General features: G+C 42.9%; 1 protein-coding gene across 3 annotated transcripts in view; it reads right to left on the reverse strand.

Moving 5' to 3' along the window:
* Positions 1 to 369: 369 nt before the first annotated feature.
* Positions 370 to 19,517, reverse strand: part of robo1 (roundabout, axon guidance receptor, homolog 1 (Drosophila)) — a 186,531-nt gene continuing 167,383 nt past the window's right edge. For all 3 annotated transcript variants that reach the window (XM_026372846.1, XM_026372830.1, XM_026372838.1), the window contains 14 exons: positions 19,010 to 19,181; positions 16,840 to 17,040; positions 14,478 to 14,504; positions 13,161 to 13,203; positions 11,353 to 11,507; positions 9,079 to 9,465; positions 8,235 to 8,351; positions 6,961 to 7,105; positions 6,437 to 6,664; positions 5,457 to 5,956; positions 5,208 to 5,369; positions 2,324 to 2,599; positions 2,033 to 2,226; positions 370 to 1,306 (listed from right to left, as the gene is read on the reverse strand). In XM_026372846.1, coding sequence (XP_026228631.1) covers positions 1,292 to 1,306; positions 2,033 to 2,226; positions 2,324 to 2,599; positions 5,208 to 5,369; positions 5,457 to 5,956; positions 6,437 to 6,664; positions 6,961 to 7,105; positions 8,235 to 8,351; positions 9,079 to 9,465; positions 11,353 to 11,507; positions 13,161 to 13,203; positions 14,478 to 14,504; positions 16,840 to 17,040; positions 19,010 to 19,181 — 2,622 coding nt within the window. In that variant the 3' untranslated portion in view covers positions 370 to 1,291. The remainder of the gene's footprint in view (positions 1,307 to 2,032; positions 2,227 to 2,323; positions 2,600 to 5,207; positions 5,370 to 5,456; positions 5,957 to 6,436; positions 6,665 to 6,960; positions 7,106 to 8,234; positions 8,352 to 9,078; positions 9,466 to 11,352; positions 11,508 to 13,160; positions 13,204 to 14,477; positions 14,505 to 16,839; positions 17,041 to 19,009; positions 19,182 to 19,517) is intronic.

Genomic DNA, 19,517 nt, shown 5'->3' on the forward strand with positions numbered 1-19,517 from the left:
GACCAAAGGAGCATTTATAGTTTGAACTTTTTTTATTCATCTTTTTTTTTTACTTTTCACTTTTTTGCTTTACGAAACAAATGTTTGCAGATGTCCTATGAATAAACAACAGCACCCTTTCCCCTTAAAAACAGAGGTCCATTACCCCTGTCTTATCAAGAAAAGAGACTCTTCTTGTCCAATTACAACCTCTCCAGATTCCCAAAGTGACTCCTATTCCTGTATTTGACATTCATTTAAGTGCATTAGTAGACAACATCACCATTTCGATCCATTCAATGTGCAATAGCTGAGTTTATGGTCAATGCGAAAAGATATTTACATTGCAGCTATGACTCACATTAACTCTTCTGTCTTTTTCATCACTTGAGCTAGTGTCAGAACTGGAGAGGGAGACAATCACAACACAAGGAGTCTCCTTTCAAGCACAGCCTTCGTAAACGGCAACCTACATCATCATCATCATCATCGTCATCATCAGGATTAACTAGACTCTTTTGTCGTACCTGTTTTCCTCCAGTAAGACAAAAAGGTTAATAGATAGAATGGTTTAAAATAAAGTTTAGTGATTGTGCTTTTAAAACCAAAGTAAAACAAATAACATTGACGACAACACGAAACATAACAGTGCATTACAAAAAAATTTAAAATAAAAGGAGGAAAAAAAAAAAAGAGAAATATCCCAAAGTGGCACTTTCTTGGGGCAGCTAAATAATATTGCAATTTACAACATGGATGGAAACGATAAAATAATAATTATATTTACTGGCATAATAAAATTAGAATTTGCAAAATAAAACAAGGAAGACAAATTTGAGGTACCACAGCGGGTAAAACAAGAGAACATCATGTATACACGTATATTTACAGACAGTCCACCCTCTCTTCTTGCAGCTATTTTGTTACAGTAACATCTGACTGTACGGGCTCTCCAAAGGTCTTGTCAAGGCAAGCCGAGTCTTGTCAATGTCTGGAGTAGGATTTCACTCCATATTGCATTGGAATTAAACATAAATATACTAGCGTGTGTTGTTTTGAATGCACCATTCTTTTATCTTCAGACACACTTTCCTTTTTTCCCCACAAACATAGAAAATGAAGAGTTAGGAAAAAAACTAAACATTGGTTTATTTTCCAGATGTAAAGAAACACTTGATGTACAGTATGATGGCAGCCAACATGATGGTGAAATACTGAGATATTTAAAATTGCAAGAGAAACAATGGTGCTCCACTCTTGGGGGGGAAAAAATAAAAAATCAGGACAGTTCCTCCTCATCGTCTGCTATTCTTCAGCTTTCAACCATCTGAGGGGGAAAAAAACACAGAACCAAACTTTTGTTAAGCTTTTAAAAATGTTGTGTACAGCGACAATTTATCAGTTAATTATAATTTAAACGAGGTTGTGTTGTATAGTGTGATCCTCATGCGTTGGGGTTGAGCATTGTTGGTGTCTAGCAGTGGCACGATGTGTTTTAAGCTGTTCTTATTTGTGTCCTAGTAAATAATCAGGAAGTCGACTCTATACTATCAGCTTTTATTCTGTTATAATTAAAATTCATTGATGTCAGGCCGTAAACTAACTTTGTGCTTTGGTTTCCGCTGAAATCAAGATGATCATATTGGCTCTTGCTGAACCTGTGGCAGGTTATTTAGCTTCAGCCCTTTTGATGAAGTATCTGATTTGCTTGAATTGTTGTTTCCTACACGTTTAGTTTGGTCGTATGTTTGTTTTCCAGTGAATCTTGGAAGTAAGTGAGTTTCCCATCTTGGTGTTGACTTAATCTGTTTTAATTCCTAATTTACTGTGATTTGGTACAAACTGCATTTGATAACTTGTTTACAATGAGTCAAGAGTAACATAGACTTATGGACAACCATTAGCTTTAAGGATATTTATACCTGGATCCCAAGCAGATGTACTGTTGCTGTATTTTTACTTCTAAATAATTATTAATCTACATTCATATGGGTAAATCTACCACAGTCAGATGTGTTGAGGGATAGTATGTGTACTTGATAAGAGGCTGTACCTCTAGTTCTTCATCTCCTGGCTGGAAGGCTCCCGTGGTGTTGTGGCCCATGTCGGCTGGATTCCTACGGCCTCCTTCTCCTCTCCGCCGACCACCTGAACCCCTGGAGGACATGGAACTGGAGGAGCTTGGGTCTCGGGGGCTGTTGACTGTGGGGAACTGTGGTCGGCTATAGGGCAGAATATCCTCTGGACCTTGGGACAGAGAACAATTGTAAGAGTTCAGCCTTGAATGATCACTGCTTATGAAACCTCCATCACATTGTACTTCTTGTAGTACCTGTGTTCGTACCTGTGTGTTGGCGTGCCTTGTGGGCAGTGCTGCCCTCTTGTTTACTTCCTTTCCCTCCATGAGCAGTCTTTTGTCTCTCCTGAACATCTTTGCGTTCAGATGAGCTAGTTCTGGGATCCGAGCCCTCTCGAGTCCGATAGCCCCCCGTTCCTCCTCTCTTGTCTCGGCCCTCACCTGCTTTAGGGGAAATCACCCCCCGGCCTTCCAGGGCCACCTTGGAGGGGTGTGTGGGGGACTTGAGCACCGCTGGAGGTGGGATGGGTGGAGGTGGGAGATCTGATGGATAAACACAAGAAATAAGAACATTAACATTAACACCAAGGAGATTCTGTGTGCTCTTCGGTGTTTATCATCTGTCACTCCGTTGTCTCACACCTGCAAGGTGATACACAAACACAGCTGCAGTGTATGAACACACACGCAGAGCTGTACATCGGGTTATGCTGAACGAAAACTCCTCTGACCAGACAGTAAACAGAACAGATGACATTAGAGAGGCCGAATCTGGCCAGAGTTATGAGATTTGAGCAAGGAGGAAGAGGGGAGCGTGGCGGTCAGCAGCTGGCTCCCCCGACCTGCTCGACTTCCCCTGTCGATGAATCAATGCTGCTTGTCCTTGAGCCATTATTTATATGAGGCCAGCCAGTGAGCCGCCCGGCTTCTCACAGCCGTCTAAACAAAACACTGACAGAAAAGGTTTGTCTGCCTCTGATCAATGGCTTTTCATCTTCTAATCAGCATCCAACCTGAAGGATGGTTGAGTTTAGGAGTTTAAAAACGTAGCATGTGTCAGCTCTTACAGCTTTTCCCACTGCTGCTTTTTATACTTGAGATTGTGCTCTGCAGTTTTTTTTAAAACACTAAAGCCTAATGGGGTTGGTGATGTCTTTGCTGCGTCTTGTTGGGGGAATCAGGCAGCTTCAATACACTTCTCTGATTATCCTCCACCTCTGTCCACTCTTCCTCTTGAATACAAAAGGGGGCCATTCAATATCCATATACAGGAGAGAGGCATCGGCAGTTTTTTAATATCTCTCTTGCCTCCTGAGTCCTGCCTCAGTCAGAGCCCGATCAATGCCACAGTCTGTGAGATATAGTTCACTACAAGGGAGGAGCAGAGCGCCTGGTAGATTTATGACGAAATCTCAGCAAGGACAGAGCTCAAGTCTGCAAAGTGTCTCTGGGCTTGCCAAGGAGGATGGACTGGAGGGACTGATGGTTAATTAGGCAGACAAGACTGAGGCGGATCAAAAGAGACAGGAAAGGGTTAAGTTCAGAGAGTGGGGGTAGACAAAGGCACTAGAGTCAAACGCAATATGAATCATGGGGGGAAATATAACTTGGGTGTTTCCACATCTACTGTGCAAACAAGAGCAAAATGAGTAGGTCACACAGAGAGAGAGAGGGGGTGGGGAGGGAGGAAAGCTGTGATGTACAGGTGGTGGTTGGCTCTTGGTGTTTCACTTGTTGTCTTTTACTTCTCTGTTGAATGATATTGGTATTTATACGTATGGTGCCTTGTTAGTTATCTCAGTCTAGAGTCACTGTAAAAGAAATAACAGGAATACTTTACATTACAAAGCACATCACTACATATTGTGTTTGCAGCAAACATGGACTGTTTTCTGTCTCTTCTGTCCTCTAATTGTCATTAAATCACTTTCTCTCACCTATCACCTTAGTACTAGTGTTCCAGACCACAGATGGGGTATGAAGGGTGGAGGTAGAAGGAGAAATAGGGGGGAGGGTAGGCAATAACCTCCAAATGAAAAACAATCCATTCAGATCAAATGTAATCAGCAGGAGGACTGATGGACAGACAGAGCTGCAGAGCTGACAGTCCGCCCCCTCACTGCTCAAACAAAGACGGAGGAGAGGGGAGCACTGGGGAAGAGGAAAGAGTGGAGAGGCATGGAGAGATCACTCCAAAGGGAGGGGCAGAGGATTGTGAAGAAGCCAGGATGACGACAGAAGGCGGCAGTTCGTAGAGGGGTGGGTGCGCAGGATTTTCTGCAGTGATATAGCTGGTCCTGCTCCCGGTGAGCTGGATATTAAATGTCCCTGTCAAGTGTTTCCAACACTCAAGGACACCTGACACTAAGAGGAGAGCCAGCTCTGGGACGGCACATAGTGAACACAGCAGCGTGAACGTGTGCACATACATGCACAGATAAATTTTAAAAAAATGATCTTTCTTCTAGTGGAGAGGAGACGACCAGCAAAAGGGGCTTTTATACTGGTAGGCTGTGTTTTGTAAAAAATGATGCCGTAAAAAGTCAATTGGTCTTTTACTTAACAAGGTTAAAGCTTTTCCTTCGGTGTACAGCTGCTCCAGTATTTAGCCTCTGTTTGGTTTATGTTTGGCCCCTGCCGAGTGAAAGGTGGCACTTCAGTGTGAGCCAGAGCACCTGGATCAATTTCATTAGTGGCTAGAGTGGAGAGACATCCCAGTGTCAGCACAGCCAAGCTCGGCAGAACTCCCCCGAGACGCCTCCCCTCTCCCTCCTCCTCCATGGCCCTGGCCTCCAGCCCACCACTAGCCCGATCTGTTCAGCACCACCACAGATTAGGAGTGATGCCATGTATGTATGTGCATAAATAGATGAGAGAAGGTGATTAAAACTCTCACAGCACACATACCCAGTCATTTACAGACATTACTCCACAGTAAACTGCACTTTCCCCTTCCATATCTGGAGAGAGAATCAGTCATTGACCATCTGTGTACTTGGTGGTACAGGTAACCCAAAGCTCCAAAGCTGCCTATCTCTGTGTATGAAGTTACCAAAATCATATCGTTGATGACTCTTAAGGAATTAAAACATGATGTAATGTATTTTGTGAACTGTTTACATCGCAGTAATAAATATTTGAATGTGCGTACCTTCATTGTAGACGTCACGCCGCTGGTTTCCTGGAAGGCCTGTAGGATGCTGTTTCTGCTTTTTAGGAGGCCTCCTGTGTACAGCTGCCATACTCATGTTACTGTCTGTAGACACTGGGCTGCCAGGACGGTGGCCCGATGGGTTTATTTGGTATTTTCGTGCTGAGAAAAGAAACCGCAACATGTTATTTGTCATGTCACTTCTCCAAATTCAGAGAGAGTGAGAGAGGTCAAATTCCTAAAACCTACCAGACGCTCCTCCGACTTCCGGGCCATGTGTGTTGGGGTACTTCCCCATCCTGAGGCCTGAATACTCTGCAGCTGCGGCAACTGCTTGGGCAAAGTCTGCATCAGTGAAGAAGGATCCATCTGATGAACTGACTGCACTGGACCTCCCTGAAGAGACATTATCCTCTTCAGAGGCTGAGCCCCATCCGTTGATCATGGAGCCAGTCACTGAGCTCTCCAGGTCACCCATGCTGGATGCAGGCGTCTGTTCAAGCCCTCGTAGCAGCAACCTTCGCGGATGCATCTGGGGATGGTGAGGGTGTGTGTGGGGGTGGGTGTGATGGTAGTGCATTTTGGCCACCTCAGCATCTGTCTCATCACCCTCCTCCTCCTCTTCCTCTAATATATCCTCTTCCTCCTCCATTCCATCAGTGTCCAAAGCCAATGGGCTGGAGATGTACCCATATGTGTGTGAAGGAGAGAGGGGCCTTGGAGGGGGTGGAGGGCTCACAGCATGGCGTCTGCAGGAAGTGACAAGCACACAGTATCAGCATCTTTTCGAAGGTAGAGTCTTTTAAATAAATTAATCATAAAAGTTGTAAGTCAACATTCATGTTTGTCAAACTAAAAGTCACGTGTGCTTTATATAAATCTTAATGATGCACCTACCTCAGGTGCACCTATTCCGTTTATGCTCATCATCTTACTTTGACAAAAAATTAAATAGACTGTGATAAGCAACTATGAAATCTTGTTGCAGGTTTTTTATGCTGTACTGAAATGACCTGAAACAAATGGCTCCCTGGGAGGCAACAACTCAGCAGTGCTGTACAGTACCAGAACTTGGAGTTAATGGGCTGCAACATGGAAAGTGTTTATGAATTTCAAATACTCTGTAGATCATGTTTTTCTCAAAGGCTTTAAAGAACGGCTATATTTTCTCAACAGCTACCGCGGGCTGCTACTTGTTACAGAAATATTTTGATGTCATCCAGGTATACCTGCGTTCATGGCTGTCAGTGTCCTGGAGCATTGGCTGCATCTCCTCCTGGGGGGAGGGGGTGAGTGTGGCTGTGGACTGGTGACTGTAAGATACAGCAGCAGGGGAAGATGCTGCACCACGGATGGGAGGAGTGGGCCCTCTCTCCATCTCCTCTTCCTCCTCTAGCTCATCAGGCTGCAGGTACATGTGAGAGGGGGGCATGGGGCACTGCATGTCTGGGTCACAGCTGCCAACAGAGAGAAACAAGCCTCGTTACCTTCATATCACTCACTGAAAACATGAATGTTTTTTTACATTGAAGCCAGAAAAACATGCACTAAATATTCATGCAATCCTTCTATCAAGGTTTGACATGACTAGCAGTAATAGATAAAAAGCCCTTGGGGCAAATGCTTGCAATGAATGCACGAAACAGGAGGGAAGGCAGGAAGAATGAACTAGCATTTAAATACCGTGTGTGTCTGTGTGTGTGTGCGCCTGTCAGATTGTCTGTGTCTTTGTGTCTGTGCAGACATGTCTCACCTTTCTTCCATCGATAGAGAGTATTCTTCTGCATTCCGACTTGGGGGTGGGTTTGCAGGGGGAGGGGGTAGAAGGTCAGCCCAATTCATTGTGCTCTGTTTGGGTAGTTTGGGGGTGCGCATTCCCTTCTTTTGACCCTGACTTCCTACTCAAAAACACGGAGGGGGAAAAAAAAAGCACTCCATCAGTCACATAACACCCAGACATATATTTTATCTGACTCTAAAAAAAACACATAAATTATTAATGTTGGAGAAATCGCAAGGTAATGAGCACAGACATTGACAGCAGATAAAATGCATTCACAAGACTGGCTGAAGAAAATATTTTATATGTGAGAGTGCAAAGCCTAATGCATTCCTCCACTTGATGCAAGTGTGCACACATACCTCTCAGTTCTAAAATGATACTAGAAATACTGCTACCACTAAAACAGTCATTTCCCCACAGGGACATTACCTAGCACCAAGAGAAATGGTAGCAAGAAAACTGCAGAAAAGGGTCCAATTAATATCCAACTATGAGAATTGTGAACCAATGAGCTGTGAGGTGCAGTGAGCACTAAAAGCTTCTACTTAATGGCTTGAACTTCAAATGCAATATCAGAATGGATACATGGCATTAAGGTGGCAGTGTTGCATGTCGTCTTCAATGTGTTTTCATTTGTCCTTGTCCACAGATAGACATTGAGGCCCTGATGAAATTAGGCTGTTCCTTGCCAGAATTGAAGTAAAGCCAATTAACAGGAGCAATGCAAAATAAGCAAGGACAAAGGAAAAAGGAGGAAAGAAAACAAAAACCGAATTAGCAATAACAAGAAGATTATTTATCCAGTTTTCTTGAAACATGTCTTAGATTAAATGGCACCAAGACAACAAAAGGCACAGGCAAATTGCATGTTGCTCAAGCTTTTGTGTGGGGGCATCATCATCAGTTTCTTTTTTCTTTTTTTTTTTATTCTGCAATTTTCCATCATATCACTTTCAGCCTCTCCTCAATACAGGCTGATGTAGAAATTAATCAAATTATCTTTTTAAAGCATGCATTATTAGCATCTCAAAGTGATTTATTGCTTCTGAGACAGCTAGGATTTTCAAATGGAGCTGATGTGAAGTATGTGATCATATCCTTCACAACAATAATAAATTGGGGAAATATTTCAGCACTTGAAATCTATATCTATATCTATCTGATCTAGAATAAACTTCCTCTTCCTAACCAGTATTTGGACCTACTAACCAATAAACAACTAGCCCTACTGCGCGCAACCTTACCGGATGTACTGCTGCTGCCTCGGTCAGAACTGTTGTAGGAGCCTCCAGTGTGGCTGTCGTGGGTCTGGTTGTAGGGGATTGTGGCTGGCATCGGGTTGTCACCTCCTCTATAGCGGTCTGATGGTGGTAAGAATAGAGTTTTTGGTAAGTGTGGCCCCAGTAGACATTATATAAGATCAAAAACATTCAAGCAAAAACTTGGTAATGAACATGGAAATGATCTTGGTAAAGGAGATTAAGAACAATGGAAATTTGAAGTGGTGTATACCAAGAAATAGTGTTTCACTCTGCACAGTGTACAGTATTACACGTGACAAGAGGCATGCAGTTCATGCTTTTTAATGATCAGATAAATATGTAAGCACATGCTACATCTGCGGAAAATTTCTCAAAACTATCACCCCAGATGTGGTTCCTTTCTGCAGGTACAACAAAGGTGATGATAGCTTCGCTCAAAGCGTCCAAAGATCCAAAGAGTTATCTTTGTCTTGCCTTTAGAAATCTGACACTACAGATAAACCCTCACACCTGCCTTCATCACAAAAAGACAACCAAGATTTTGTACAACAGCAATTCAGACCTGGCCCACATGATTGGATGGTGGGTGTGGAGGGGTTACATGAATGTCATACAGACAGCCAGAAAAAAAAAGAGTGATGATGTCTATGTTGACTGAAAAGGAACAAGACAGAACCAGGAAAATATGAGCATGAAATACTTCTACAGGCTTCCACGGTGGGGCTGAAAGCCAGTAGAGAAGAGGACAGAGGAAAAATCAAGTGGAGGAAGATCATGGCTCGGAGCTGACCTCTAACCATGGCTGCTGGCTATTCCATACACTCACCCTTGTTTAGCTTGTTTTGCTCCATGATGTTGTACTGCAGCTGGGAGCTCATTTCTTGTTTCTGCTGTTGCACTGGGGTGGGCTTCCAGCAGTGTTTCTCATTAACCTCCCCTCCACCCCCAAGTCCACCTCCGCTCCCTCCGGTTCCTCTTTCCGAGTTTATGTTGTTGCCCAGGATGGAGGACTGGATGAGCTGGGTGGTGGCATAAGGTGTTGGCTGACCTCCTGGACCCACAAAGCGCCCGTCTTTCAGGTTGGGGCTGTTGAAGGTTTTCATCTCATTGATCTTGTTGGACAGATCTACATCTCCATAGACTCCTGACTCTGGCACCAGGAGGTTGGTTTGCTTGTTTTCCATCTGGTTGTTATAATTCGCGATGCAGTCAGCTGGAGAACATGAGGAGGGTATTTAGTTTCATTTCTTTACTGCTGATGGGCCTTACAGCGATATGCCAGTGTAGTAAAATGTTTCAAACAACAGGGCATCAGGTGATCTACTACACAGCTGAAAGGATTTATTTGAGAAGAGCAAGAGACATTTACATGTTAATTTCAAGCTTGTGAAAGATCAGTGTGATCATCTCTATTTCCATTTAAAGTCTCAGTTTTGTTTGCCCAACGATGATCTAGTTTAGGTGAGTGACACAGGTGGTATTACACCTTTCCCCTTCAGTCTCTTCTCAGTCTCAATGTGGGTGTCGTATCTGTTCTTTTCCATCTGACGGTGGGAGCGTCTTGGCTCATTGAGAGGGACAGAGAGACATGTCTGTATCAAAGACCTGGAATGAGGCGCGCAGTAAAAGCACAGCTCCACTGACAGATCCAATTTTCCCTGGCTCATAAAATATTCAAATCCTCCAGCAGATCTGAGAGCCAGCCTTGCGGTAAATACCAAGGACAGCCATAGGTGCACACTGCTAGTGCCATGCGCCTCACATTTCAGCTGCATGGAACAGCTCGACACTTCAAAGGTTGATGTGTGAAAGCGCCCCTATGGCTGAGATAAAGGGACATTAACTTCTATTTCTTTGCTCTGTCACCTAGTCAGTGATCCTCTTAATGTTCACAGAGTTTAGGTTTGGCACACACACAAAGCATGCGTCTGGCAAGCTCCTTAGTGTCATACAGTGGGGTGTCATGCGAGGAGTGAGGGCTGCCTTTAGCCTGTTGTTCCCTGTTAAACACCTCACATCATGTTAGGGTAGAGTTAAACCTCAGAAGGGTGATTAGCGCAAAGAATAAACTGAACTTGATGACTATAAAGTCTACAACGAATGAATTATTAATCCTCACTGGAAAGTCTTGAAGTAAGGAGAAACTATTGAATGGCTGAAAGGATAATGGCCGAACAGCTGGATAGGAATTATGGGCTGCCCTTAAAGACATAGTCCCAAAGTGTATAATTTAGAACATAAAGCATTTCATTGCAGTCCAAATTTCCAAGGATAGGGTTGTTTAAGACTTGGACCATAGGTGAAAATGAACAACCTTAAGTTCGGCATCATCCAAGATGTAGTTCTTGGCTCCAGGTTTTACTCTGCTCTCTTTTCAGATATGTCACTGTGTGAATGTGTTTATGTCTAATAGTTTTATATTGTATAGCAGTAGCTTTTGTTGACATCTGTAGCAGTAGTGCCGTATAACTCTCCACCGCCCCAGTCTACCTCTACTCCTTTATCTCTTTCACACTCTCTACCACCACTTTTACACCTCAGCGTATGTTTTAGCATAAACCTATTCTTCACCGCTCCTTTCTTCAGCCTACCATCTGTTCTTCCTGGCACAACTTTCTCTCTATCGCTCTCTCTTCTCCTTCTTCTGGCCACTGTCTGCAGTCCAGCCTTGACCTCTTCGCCCGCTGCACATTTCTTAAATAACTGAGCACTTAGGGGAAATTACATTACCGGCTATAACAACAGTATGGAAATCAGCAGAGCAATTCGATTAGCAACAGAGTAGAGCCATGAGGGCCTCTCAGTGTGCTCCTTTTATTTCCTGCCTAAAACAGCTCTACTTTAACCTCAGATAAATCAAACACACAAGCAGACAGCCACTCTTAATCCTAATATTTCTCCAGGTTTTTACAGAAAGGAGAAATACACAGAACAACTCTCCGGGGAGATAACCCAGATTTTACTTCCTTTAGCACTGCAGACTCCCCGAGCTCCTACATTTCTTATCTCTACAGTTATTTTGTCAAGGACTACATCATTTCCTTTGAGAGGAGTGTTGATTTTCTTGTTGCCTACTTGCAGCAGGCTCAACACTACATACCTGGTCGGCTGTATGTTGCCAAGTTGCTGTCGCTATTGCCATTGCCTGCAGTGCAGCAATTGATGCTGCAGTCATTGTGGTTGGAGCAGGAGTTGGGCCATGTGTCAGCCAGCCAGGGTTGAGTGGCAGATTCCCCCATGTTTAGCAAACCAGGCCTGAAAATACGGGAGCAAATGGTTAACAATAGTAACAGGCTAAGCCAACACCACAATGACATTTATGTGAATGAACAAAAACACCCACAGTAACATAATATTTGAAAAAGAAGATTATGGGGAGTTTATTTATCCACCAGCTGAGAATAGGAAAACTAGAAATCCGGATTTAGTACTTTTTGCCTTTTGGCCACACATACACACACACATGTGCGCATGCCTGGGGAAAACATTACAAAAAAAAGCCCCGCTAAATAGATTGTGTGTGAGCTTGACTTGCCCACAGCCAATGACACTTTCCCTGAGCCCTCGTGAGCATTAGCGATCTGCCTGGATTAGACAGCCAGATAAAATTTACTCCCAGTGTTGCGAAATGTGCGTCCTGATCATTCAGTGAACCACAAACGCTCCCAGAGTAGATTCTACTGTGTCACACAACATCTCTATCACTTAAAACTTTTTTTTTTTACTTGTACAGAAGGAAATAAGAGAAACTCAAGCACCAGATGAGTGTAACCCATGCAAACCAGCACCAGTGTATGGCCATCCATCTCTATTGTGTACATGTCTTGCTCCTATTTCTTCTGTTTTAATCCCAGTACAATAGAAGATCACTTGTTAAGCCTGACCTCAGGCCAAAGACTGAGTGTTAAAAGAGCTGAGAATGAATAGCCTCCTGGTGCTCAAGAAATGAATCAATCTGGCATACAAAGAGAATAAAGTCTGCTCTAACAGGGACATACTGTATATTGTTTCAAATCACCAAAGAACAACTCCTAGCTACATATCCCTACACTGAATTAACAGTGAATTACATTTCCTCATTCCCACTCAAATGACTCATTTCTTGGATGCATATTGGGTAATGAACACATTTATCTTTTACAGCCAAATACAATCTCACAATAGCTCCTCAATCACCCCAGCAGTGGTATGTTGATATTGAATGGCCATTGTCTTTGTGCAGAGCTGACACAGCCATGCCGCATATGGGATTCAATTACACAACCGAATAATATAATGAATATGAATATGAATATGAATATGGATTTACTGCTGATGGCTCCAAGCTAACTATTCACTAACATGTGAACAAAACATACAGATGTACACTTACGGTGCATTACTGTGTGCATTTCTGTACTGTGCAAAGACAGGGTCACAGATGAATACATATTTAATTCTTTTTGTCTGTGTGCTCAATGTATTTGTTTTCCCAGCTGTGTGAAAACAAGTGTCATCCAGCGAATGTACAAAGAGTATTAACATTTATTTGTGCATTATGCATCGTTTCACAACACAAAGTGGGGTGCTGCTCCTGCTGCACATGCATGTCTCCATTAATGCTTTATGGTGATGCTATGGCACAGCCTTGTGGTTGGATCTGGCTCTCCACTGTATGGGATGGGCTCCTGGCAGACTAGATGGGGCTTTGTTCCTGTTACTATCATACTTTTAATGCACCTCCTCACCCCCCCTCAGCTCCTTGGTGTTTTAGAAAGGCACAGCACTCCCCCTAGTGTTTGCCAAGTAAAAATACACCTGCCCAACCCTTCTCCCTATTGTTGTATTAGTTTTCTAATATATGTAATGTTGTTTCATCTTTAATATTTGAAATTGTTATACATTTAAAACAAATAAATGATGTCTTACCTTCCAGCACTGCTAACACCTTCTCCACCTCTCTGATATGCCACTGAGAAGATAGAAAATACGTGTCACTACTGTCATCAAATCATCATGTTTGCCACTGGCATACAAGGTCAGCACATTATTCATATAATGTGAACGGTTAGCTTAGCAAGCAAAGATGGGAATGCATCTGTGTGTGTGTGTGTATTTGTATCAGTTCAAGTGAGCATGTAAATGAATGTGTGTAACATCATTTCGGCTGAGTCACACACACGAGAACGAGAGCAGGAGGATATGTAAGAGGCTTATGAAGAACAGAGATGCAGAGCTCTTTGGTTGTCTCGCTCAGGTTCAGTGTGTTTGAAGCTTTGTCTGCTGCAACTTGGACTCTTTCAAGGAGCTCGAAGCTGCCGGCATGTGAAAGAGAGATAAACTTCCAACTTTAATTACAATCTTTTCCCTGAGAGGAGAGAAGGTGGAAAGGGGGCTAGGTATGGCTTTAGCTATGTCGGTTCCCTGTCTATTGTTCAAAACAGGAAGTGTTGTTTTAGCCACTGCATGCAGCAGATGAGTGTCACAGTTAGGTTCTCGATTAAAATCTGCATTATGCCCTTTAACACCATGGTTTTACACTGGATACCAGGGTAGGATTAAACACATACAACACACAAACAAAGTGTGCATTTCACTCTGGAAGATTACCAGCAGATCATTAAACAAGCAACTACAAAATTATTCCTGATTGCAAGCCTCGAGGGAGACAGAAAAAACACTCCTACTGTTTAGGTACAACTGCTGCACAGACAGGATCAGCCAGTGTACTCTTGTACACATCTGCAATTGCTATAAGCACTGCCAACACCCCAGAGACACCTCAAGGGAACAATGAATGTCATGAAAGTCCATGAGTGGGGGTAAAAAAAGAAGAGGACTGTAAATACAAACTTGCATAGAGAGATTTCTTTTTATGTTGTGTCACTATAGCTTTGCTGCCACTTGCCTCCTAATTGGTACCTTACAGTCCTGGTGGTGTGTTGTTCTTTAAATCACATCTGAGGTTGCCAACAGTAACAGGATCAAGCTACCACTGGTCCAAACTGCCTCACGGTAGTGTAAAACATTTATTTTAGCTAGTTGCTTAAATGATGCCAATGATTGGTCTCTTTTATTGTTTCACATCAGTGCACTGCTCTGACTTCTCTACAGTCAATCTCTCCTACCTATTAGGACCGTGGCTACCGAGTCTATTAAAAGAAATGTAGTGAAAAGGATGGCACTCAAGTACAGTGAGTCAATAAAAACAAACCACTTTATATGAATAAAAATAAGAGTACTTACCTGTTGGTGTGAAAGTGAAAGAAGGCACTGTTGGAAGAGAAAAACATAACATTATTATTGTGCATGAGCTGTGTCTGGAATCAGTGTTAAACTAGTACACAAATAAACATTACAGCTGTATTCCAGGTCTGTGCATCTTCCCAAAAAGAGGTTTTATCCTTCAAATGCTACTTGTTGTCCCCTAATCTTTGATCAGACATCACTGGACTCCAACTGGGGGCATCGAAGTCGGGGGGGTCACATTCAAGGCAGATATTGATAGCTACTGTATCTCTAACACTCACCTCATCACCCATATGACTCAATTACTGACACTTTTGGGCTCTTGTACAAAACGACAGCCTAGCGCAGGCTGATTTGGATTCTGTAAAAGCTGGTGTGGCCTGTGGGCATCTCACGTTCCCACAGACCACACCAGCCATTTTGTTTGTTGTTGCCCTCTTTGAAGAAATGATGAATGCTACTTTATTCACTGCACTTGATGCAACATTGCCACACCATCACCCAGTGTACTGCTTTAAATATGTACATTTCAGAATTGTGGCTGTTTGCCCTTAACTGAAACAGTATCTTCAAGAGACATCTGGAAAGGCAGATACCGGTGTCACATTTTCACTTCCTCAAACAATTAATTTATGCTGTACCTGTGCCAACACGTGTCCTCTAAATGCCACAATCCTCTTATCATGTTTGAATCTCTCCTCTTTGATGCTCACACGAGTGTAAAGATTTGAGAGGTTGGATGGCTTTTATCTGTTTGATCAGGGCCTTTGAAGAGGAGACGCTATCACTTGGTACGCAAAAGTCTGAGAAATGCAAATGTGACTGAAATACATGATTCGATCCGATTTCTCCCACAGATGTTCACATTCCCAGGCAAGATCTAGCTGTAAATGAACAATTACTCTGTGTTAAGTAATTATTTGGCTTCTTAGAAGAGAAGAGAACCATTTGCAGGGACATAAGAAAAATATATTTGACTTTCTTATGTGACAAACTTAAATATGTAGTCTAGAAAACCAATAAATCTATTTTACTGTAAGTGCAAATTCTTAATGTGGTTGCAATCAAACACACTTAGTTACTAGTTCCCCTCTGAATGATCAGACGTTCCTTTAGTTAGAAGGTTACAAACATTGGTTTGTTTATGAGGCTGTTTTCTAGGATGAAGATGTTTCACACTACAGGCAAATCAGTTCTTCCCACAGCCACACTGAAATGATCTCGTTCTTTGAGGGTGTTTTCAAAGTAATCTCATTGACAATGTGAAAAGCAACAGTTCTGCCAATTATAGCCCATAGAGGTGTTTGTAAAAACATAGAGCTTAAAAGGTCTCTCACTTGAACTCACAAAACCCACTATTAACATACCTGCAGTGGATTCAGAACAGGGGTAGCGTGTGACTTCTATGTGACAGCCCCAGATTAGTAACAACAACAGCTAAGTCAGTCTATTGTCTGTGTGTCTCAAGGTTGAAGGGTTGATCTCCTTTAACCTGGCAGTCAGCAGTAAACCTGAGCCCAGGAGAAGATATGGTCCAGGTAGTGCTGGCAGGCAGCAGCTGCACAGCCCAAGGCCACACATTAAACCAGCCCGGACATAAATGAGACTCGGAACGAAAGGCTAATAGCTTTCTTGATACTCTAATGATTATGGGCAGAGGTTGGGTATGTTGTGAACCCTGTCACTTTGAGTCAACTCAGGTAAAAATCCACTAGGTTTTTGCTGCGGCTACTGCGAGAGGGCTGAAATGCAGCCCACATACACATGAGCAATGACTCTTGGATTTTTCAAAACATATGATAAGTAGACATAACGGGGTTGTTCAGTCCTGTCTACAAGGACAGCAAGAGTACTTCAAGGATGGGAAAATGTCAGTATGTCCTGGATAAAGAGGCATTATGGCAAGAAATTCTCCCTTTCTCGGCACAGTCTGAAGGGAGTTGCCAAAAGGGGAGTTGTTGGACCTCAAAATGTACTTTACTGAAAACACTCTTCACACACCCTTGCAGAATCAGCGTGACAGAAGTATGAAAAAGAAATAAAAGGCATCTTCATGCAGCACTCTCAACAGGAGCTCACATCACAGCTTAAAGTACTCTACTGGAGAGGACTTTCAGTTAGACTTCACCTAGGGTGCTCTACAAAGACATCTTTCTGTGTGTGACAGAGAGGTTGGCAGCATTTTGGGATGAAAAAGAAGAAGAACATGATTGAAACTGAAAGAGACTCACTAATAAACCATCTAAAAAAAAATCTCAAAACAAGTGAGAAAACCTTGTGACCTCACCAGAGCGAATCAGAAATCGAAATGGATTTTCCTTGTAGTGTGAAATGTGTACTGTTGCACTCGTATACTAACCTTTGCGTATGCCTGCATAGCTGCTGGAGAGCCCATTCCTCTTCTTTCTGTGTCTGTACAACCAGATACTGAAAACCATGAGAATGATCCAGCAAGCAGCTCCTATTCCTGCTATAAAGGCCGGCTGCTTCACTACATCTGAGATCTGCTGCGACAGGGGGTTCTGCGAAGTCTCAGGCCCTGATATTCGCCCAGATGCATCTGAGGATGAAGAATAAGGGAATGATTGCAGAGGAAGGATTAGAAATGATTATAAAATGTGTATTTGGTTGTGCAGTAATTTGAAAGCACGTGAAATGAAGGGATTGTGAAAACAGGTGAGACAACAAAGACTATGAAAACCTAAAACTCAAACCAAGCGTAAAAGCCTGAAATAGGGAGTCAGCACAGTAGATAAATATGAACATTCATCTTTCTCTTTATGCACAATGGATTCTTCATCTCAGCAGGTGTTTATGAGGCTGACTTGAAAATGGAGTTGTTTCTTTCTATTATTCAAAAGGCTTTCATTGCACATTTGAGTCAACAGTAGCAGGTGAGCAGACAAAAGTAACCGAAAGACGTTTAAACAGAGCTTGTGTGCCACACCAGTCTGATTGAACCGCACAGGAAAAGACAGATGAATCATTTATATTGAAAAAAACGGCGGTTTCACAATCACATAAATAGGTCCGTTCAAAACATTCACACACCACAGTAATTAGCAAACTGAGACACATCTGTGAAAATCGGAGTTGTGAATGCCTTGAAGCTGTTTCTACTGTGAAACGCGCTGTAGAGGCACCGTCTGTACGGCTGCTCACAACAACCCGCTCTGTCTGGTTTTCTCATCTGACTATTCTCTCTGTGCTTGTCCCTCATGCGCGATACATAAAAAAACTTCTCCAGGTTGGCTCACTCCCCCCACTATTCTAAAATTTCTTCATGTTCGTGTTTCTTCATCTCTTTTTTTCCCCAAGTCTTTCATGTTGTAGCCACTCTTCTATCAGCTCTCTAAGCCAGAGGCAAAAACACTTCCCCAAAGAAACCAGCTCCCTGCCTTCTCCCCTCCACATCCTTTGTCTCAGTCCACGTCTCCAACCGGCTGCTTCTCTGCCTTCTCAATTTGTGGCTCTGTATGGCCGTGTGAATGGAGCATGCCAATGTGACTAAGCAGCCCACAAGGGACTGTACAGGTATCTAGGCTGAGATGACGCATACAAGCTCAGAGTGTGACAAATGCATTTGGGTGCAGCACTGGTCCCCGAGGCACATTGTTCCACTCCAGTGTTGAAACATGGCAACAATCACCACAGGAACTCTTCAAGTGAGAGAAATTGTATCAGTCACAGCCAATGCTTCTTCGTACCCACCCCAGCCCACTCAATCACACATTTAAAACCAGATGGAGCTCTCTCTCTTTCTCTCTTCCCTTCCTCATCTTACTATTCATGTGTTTTCCATCCCTCCTGAGTGGGTCCGCTCAGAGCTTTTGGGAATAAAAACTGTCAAAATATCTGTCCGTGTAGACTAAAAGGACGACAAACAGAAGTAAATTACAACAACTAGCCCCGGTGCGTTCTATACTGTGTTTCTTAGCATTAATAACATGTCACGTCTGAGCCCTGAGTGCACGATTCATTATTGCCTTTGTTGTTTGAAGCGAAGCTGAGGCAGAAAATATTGCATCCTTGACTGGAGAATGGAGCAGGGTGGGGCAGCCGCGCAGGAATTTAATGTGCCCGTGTTGATCACAGTGCAATGTACTGAAGCTAAAAGCAATTTCAGAGTGCACAAAAGCAGTAAAGGTTGCCTGTCATTCAAACTCATCATACTCTTTCGTGGCAACTTTCACAATGTTTGTGTTAAAAGTAATGACTTCAATTACACTTTTTAAGTATTGGTGTTGACAATAAAAGGAAAAACATGCAGAGGCTTGAACATGTCCATTACTACAAAGAAAGGAATTACATAATTGCCTGTTTACTTGGCAAAAAGTCAGATTACTGTAAAGATTTTAATTTGCGATGACTGGATTGATGCCATAATTATTTGTCAGATGATTGGGCTTGATTCTGTGTGAAAGAATTGCCAGAGGACAAATGCACAGAAAGATACCAATGTTTCTACTGGAGGAAAAAAAAAACAGATGACCTCCTGTGAGAGAAAACTGAAAGTTGCTTGTACTCACCAAGCTGGAAGAAGGTGATATCGCTCTTGACTCCAGGACCTGCCCCAGTGCTGGCTGCTACCTCCACACTGTAGCGGATCCCTGGGGCCAGACTGGGAATCAGCACAGATAAGGTTGAGCCATCAACTGTACGGTTGATGTGGTACCTACTCTCGTTCCCCAAGCACCAAATCTGTCATAACAGAATCAAAGAGAAAGTGGAAATTGAGGCGGTGTTATGAGGGTTTTGTGGCAACATTCAATTTGGTAGCTGCCACCAGTCTGTGTTTTTCTAATTGACTGGCGCAGCTATTGCAGCATTTTAGTTTATTGTGGATATTATGTTACATCTGTGAGGTAGAAAAACATTTTACAACACGGCTTTATGCTTTACAGGCTGTTCACAGGGCTAGCACTAGCTGAGGTAGCCATAACATGTCTCAGTGTAGCCTTAAACCCATGAAAAACAAATGGGGATTAGTAATTACCAGCATAACTCAATTTCAGGAGAGAGTAAGTGTTGTCGCTC

Source organism: Anabas testudineus, chromosome 13, assembly GCF_900324465.2.
Source record: "Anabas testudineus chromosome 13, fAnaTes1.2, whole genome shotgun sequence".
Taxonomy (NCBI): domain Eukaryota; kingdom Metazoa; phylum Chordata; class Actinopteri; order Anabantiformes; family Anabantidae; genus Anabas; species Anabas testudineus.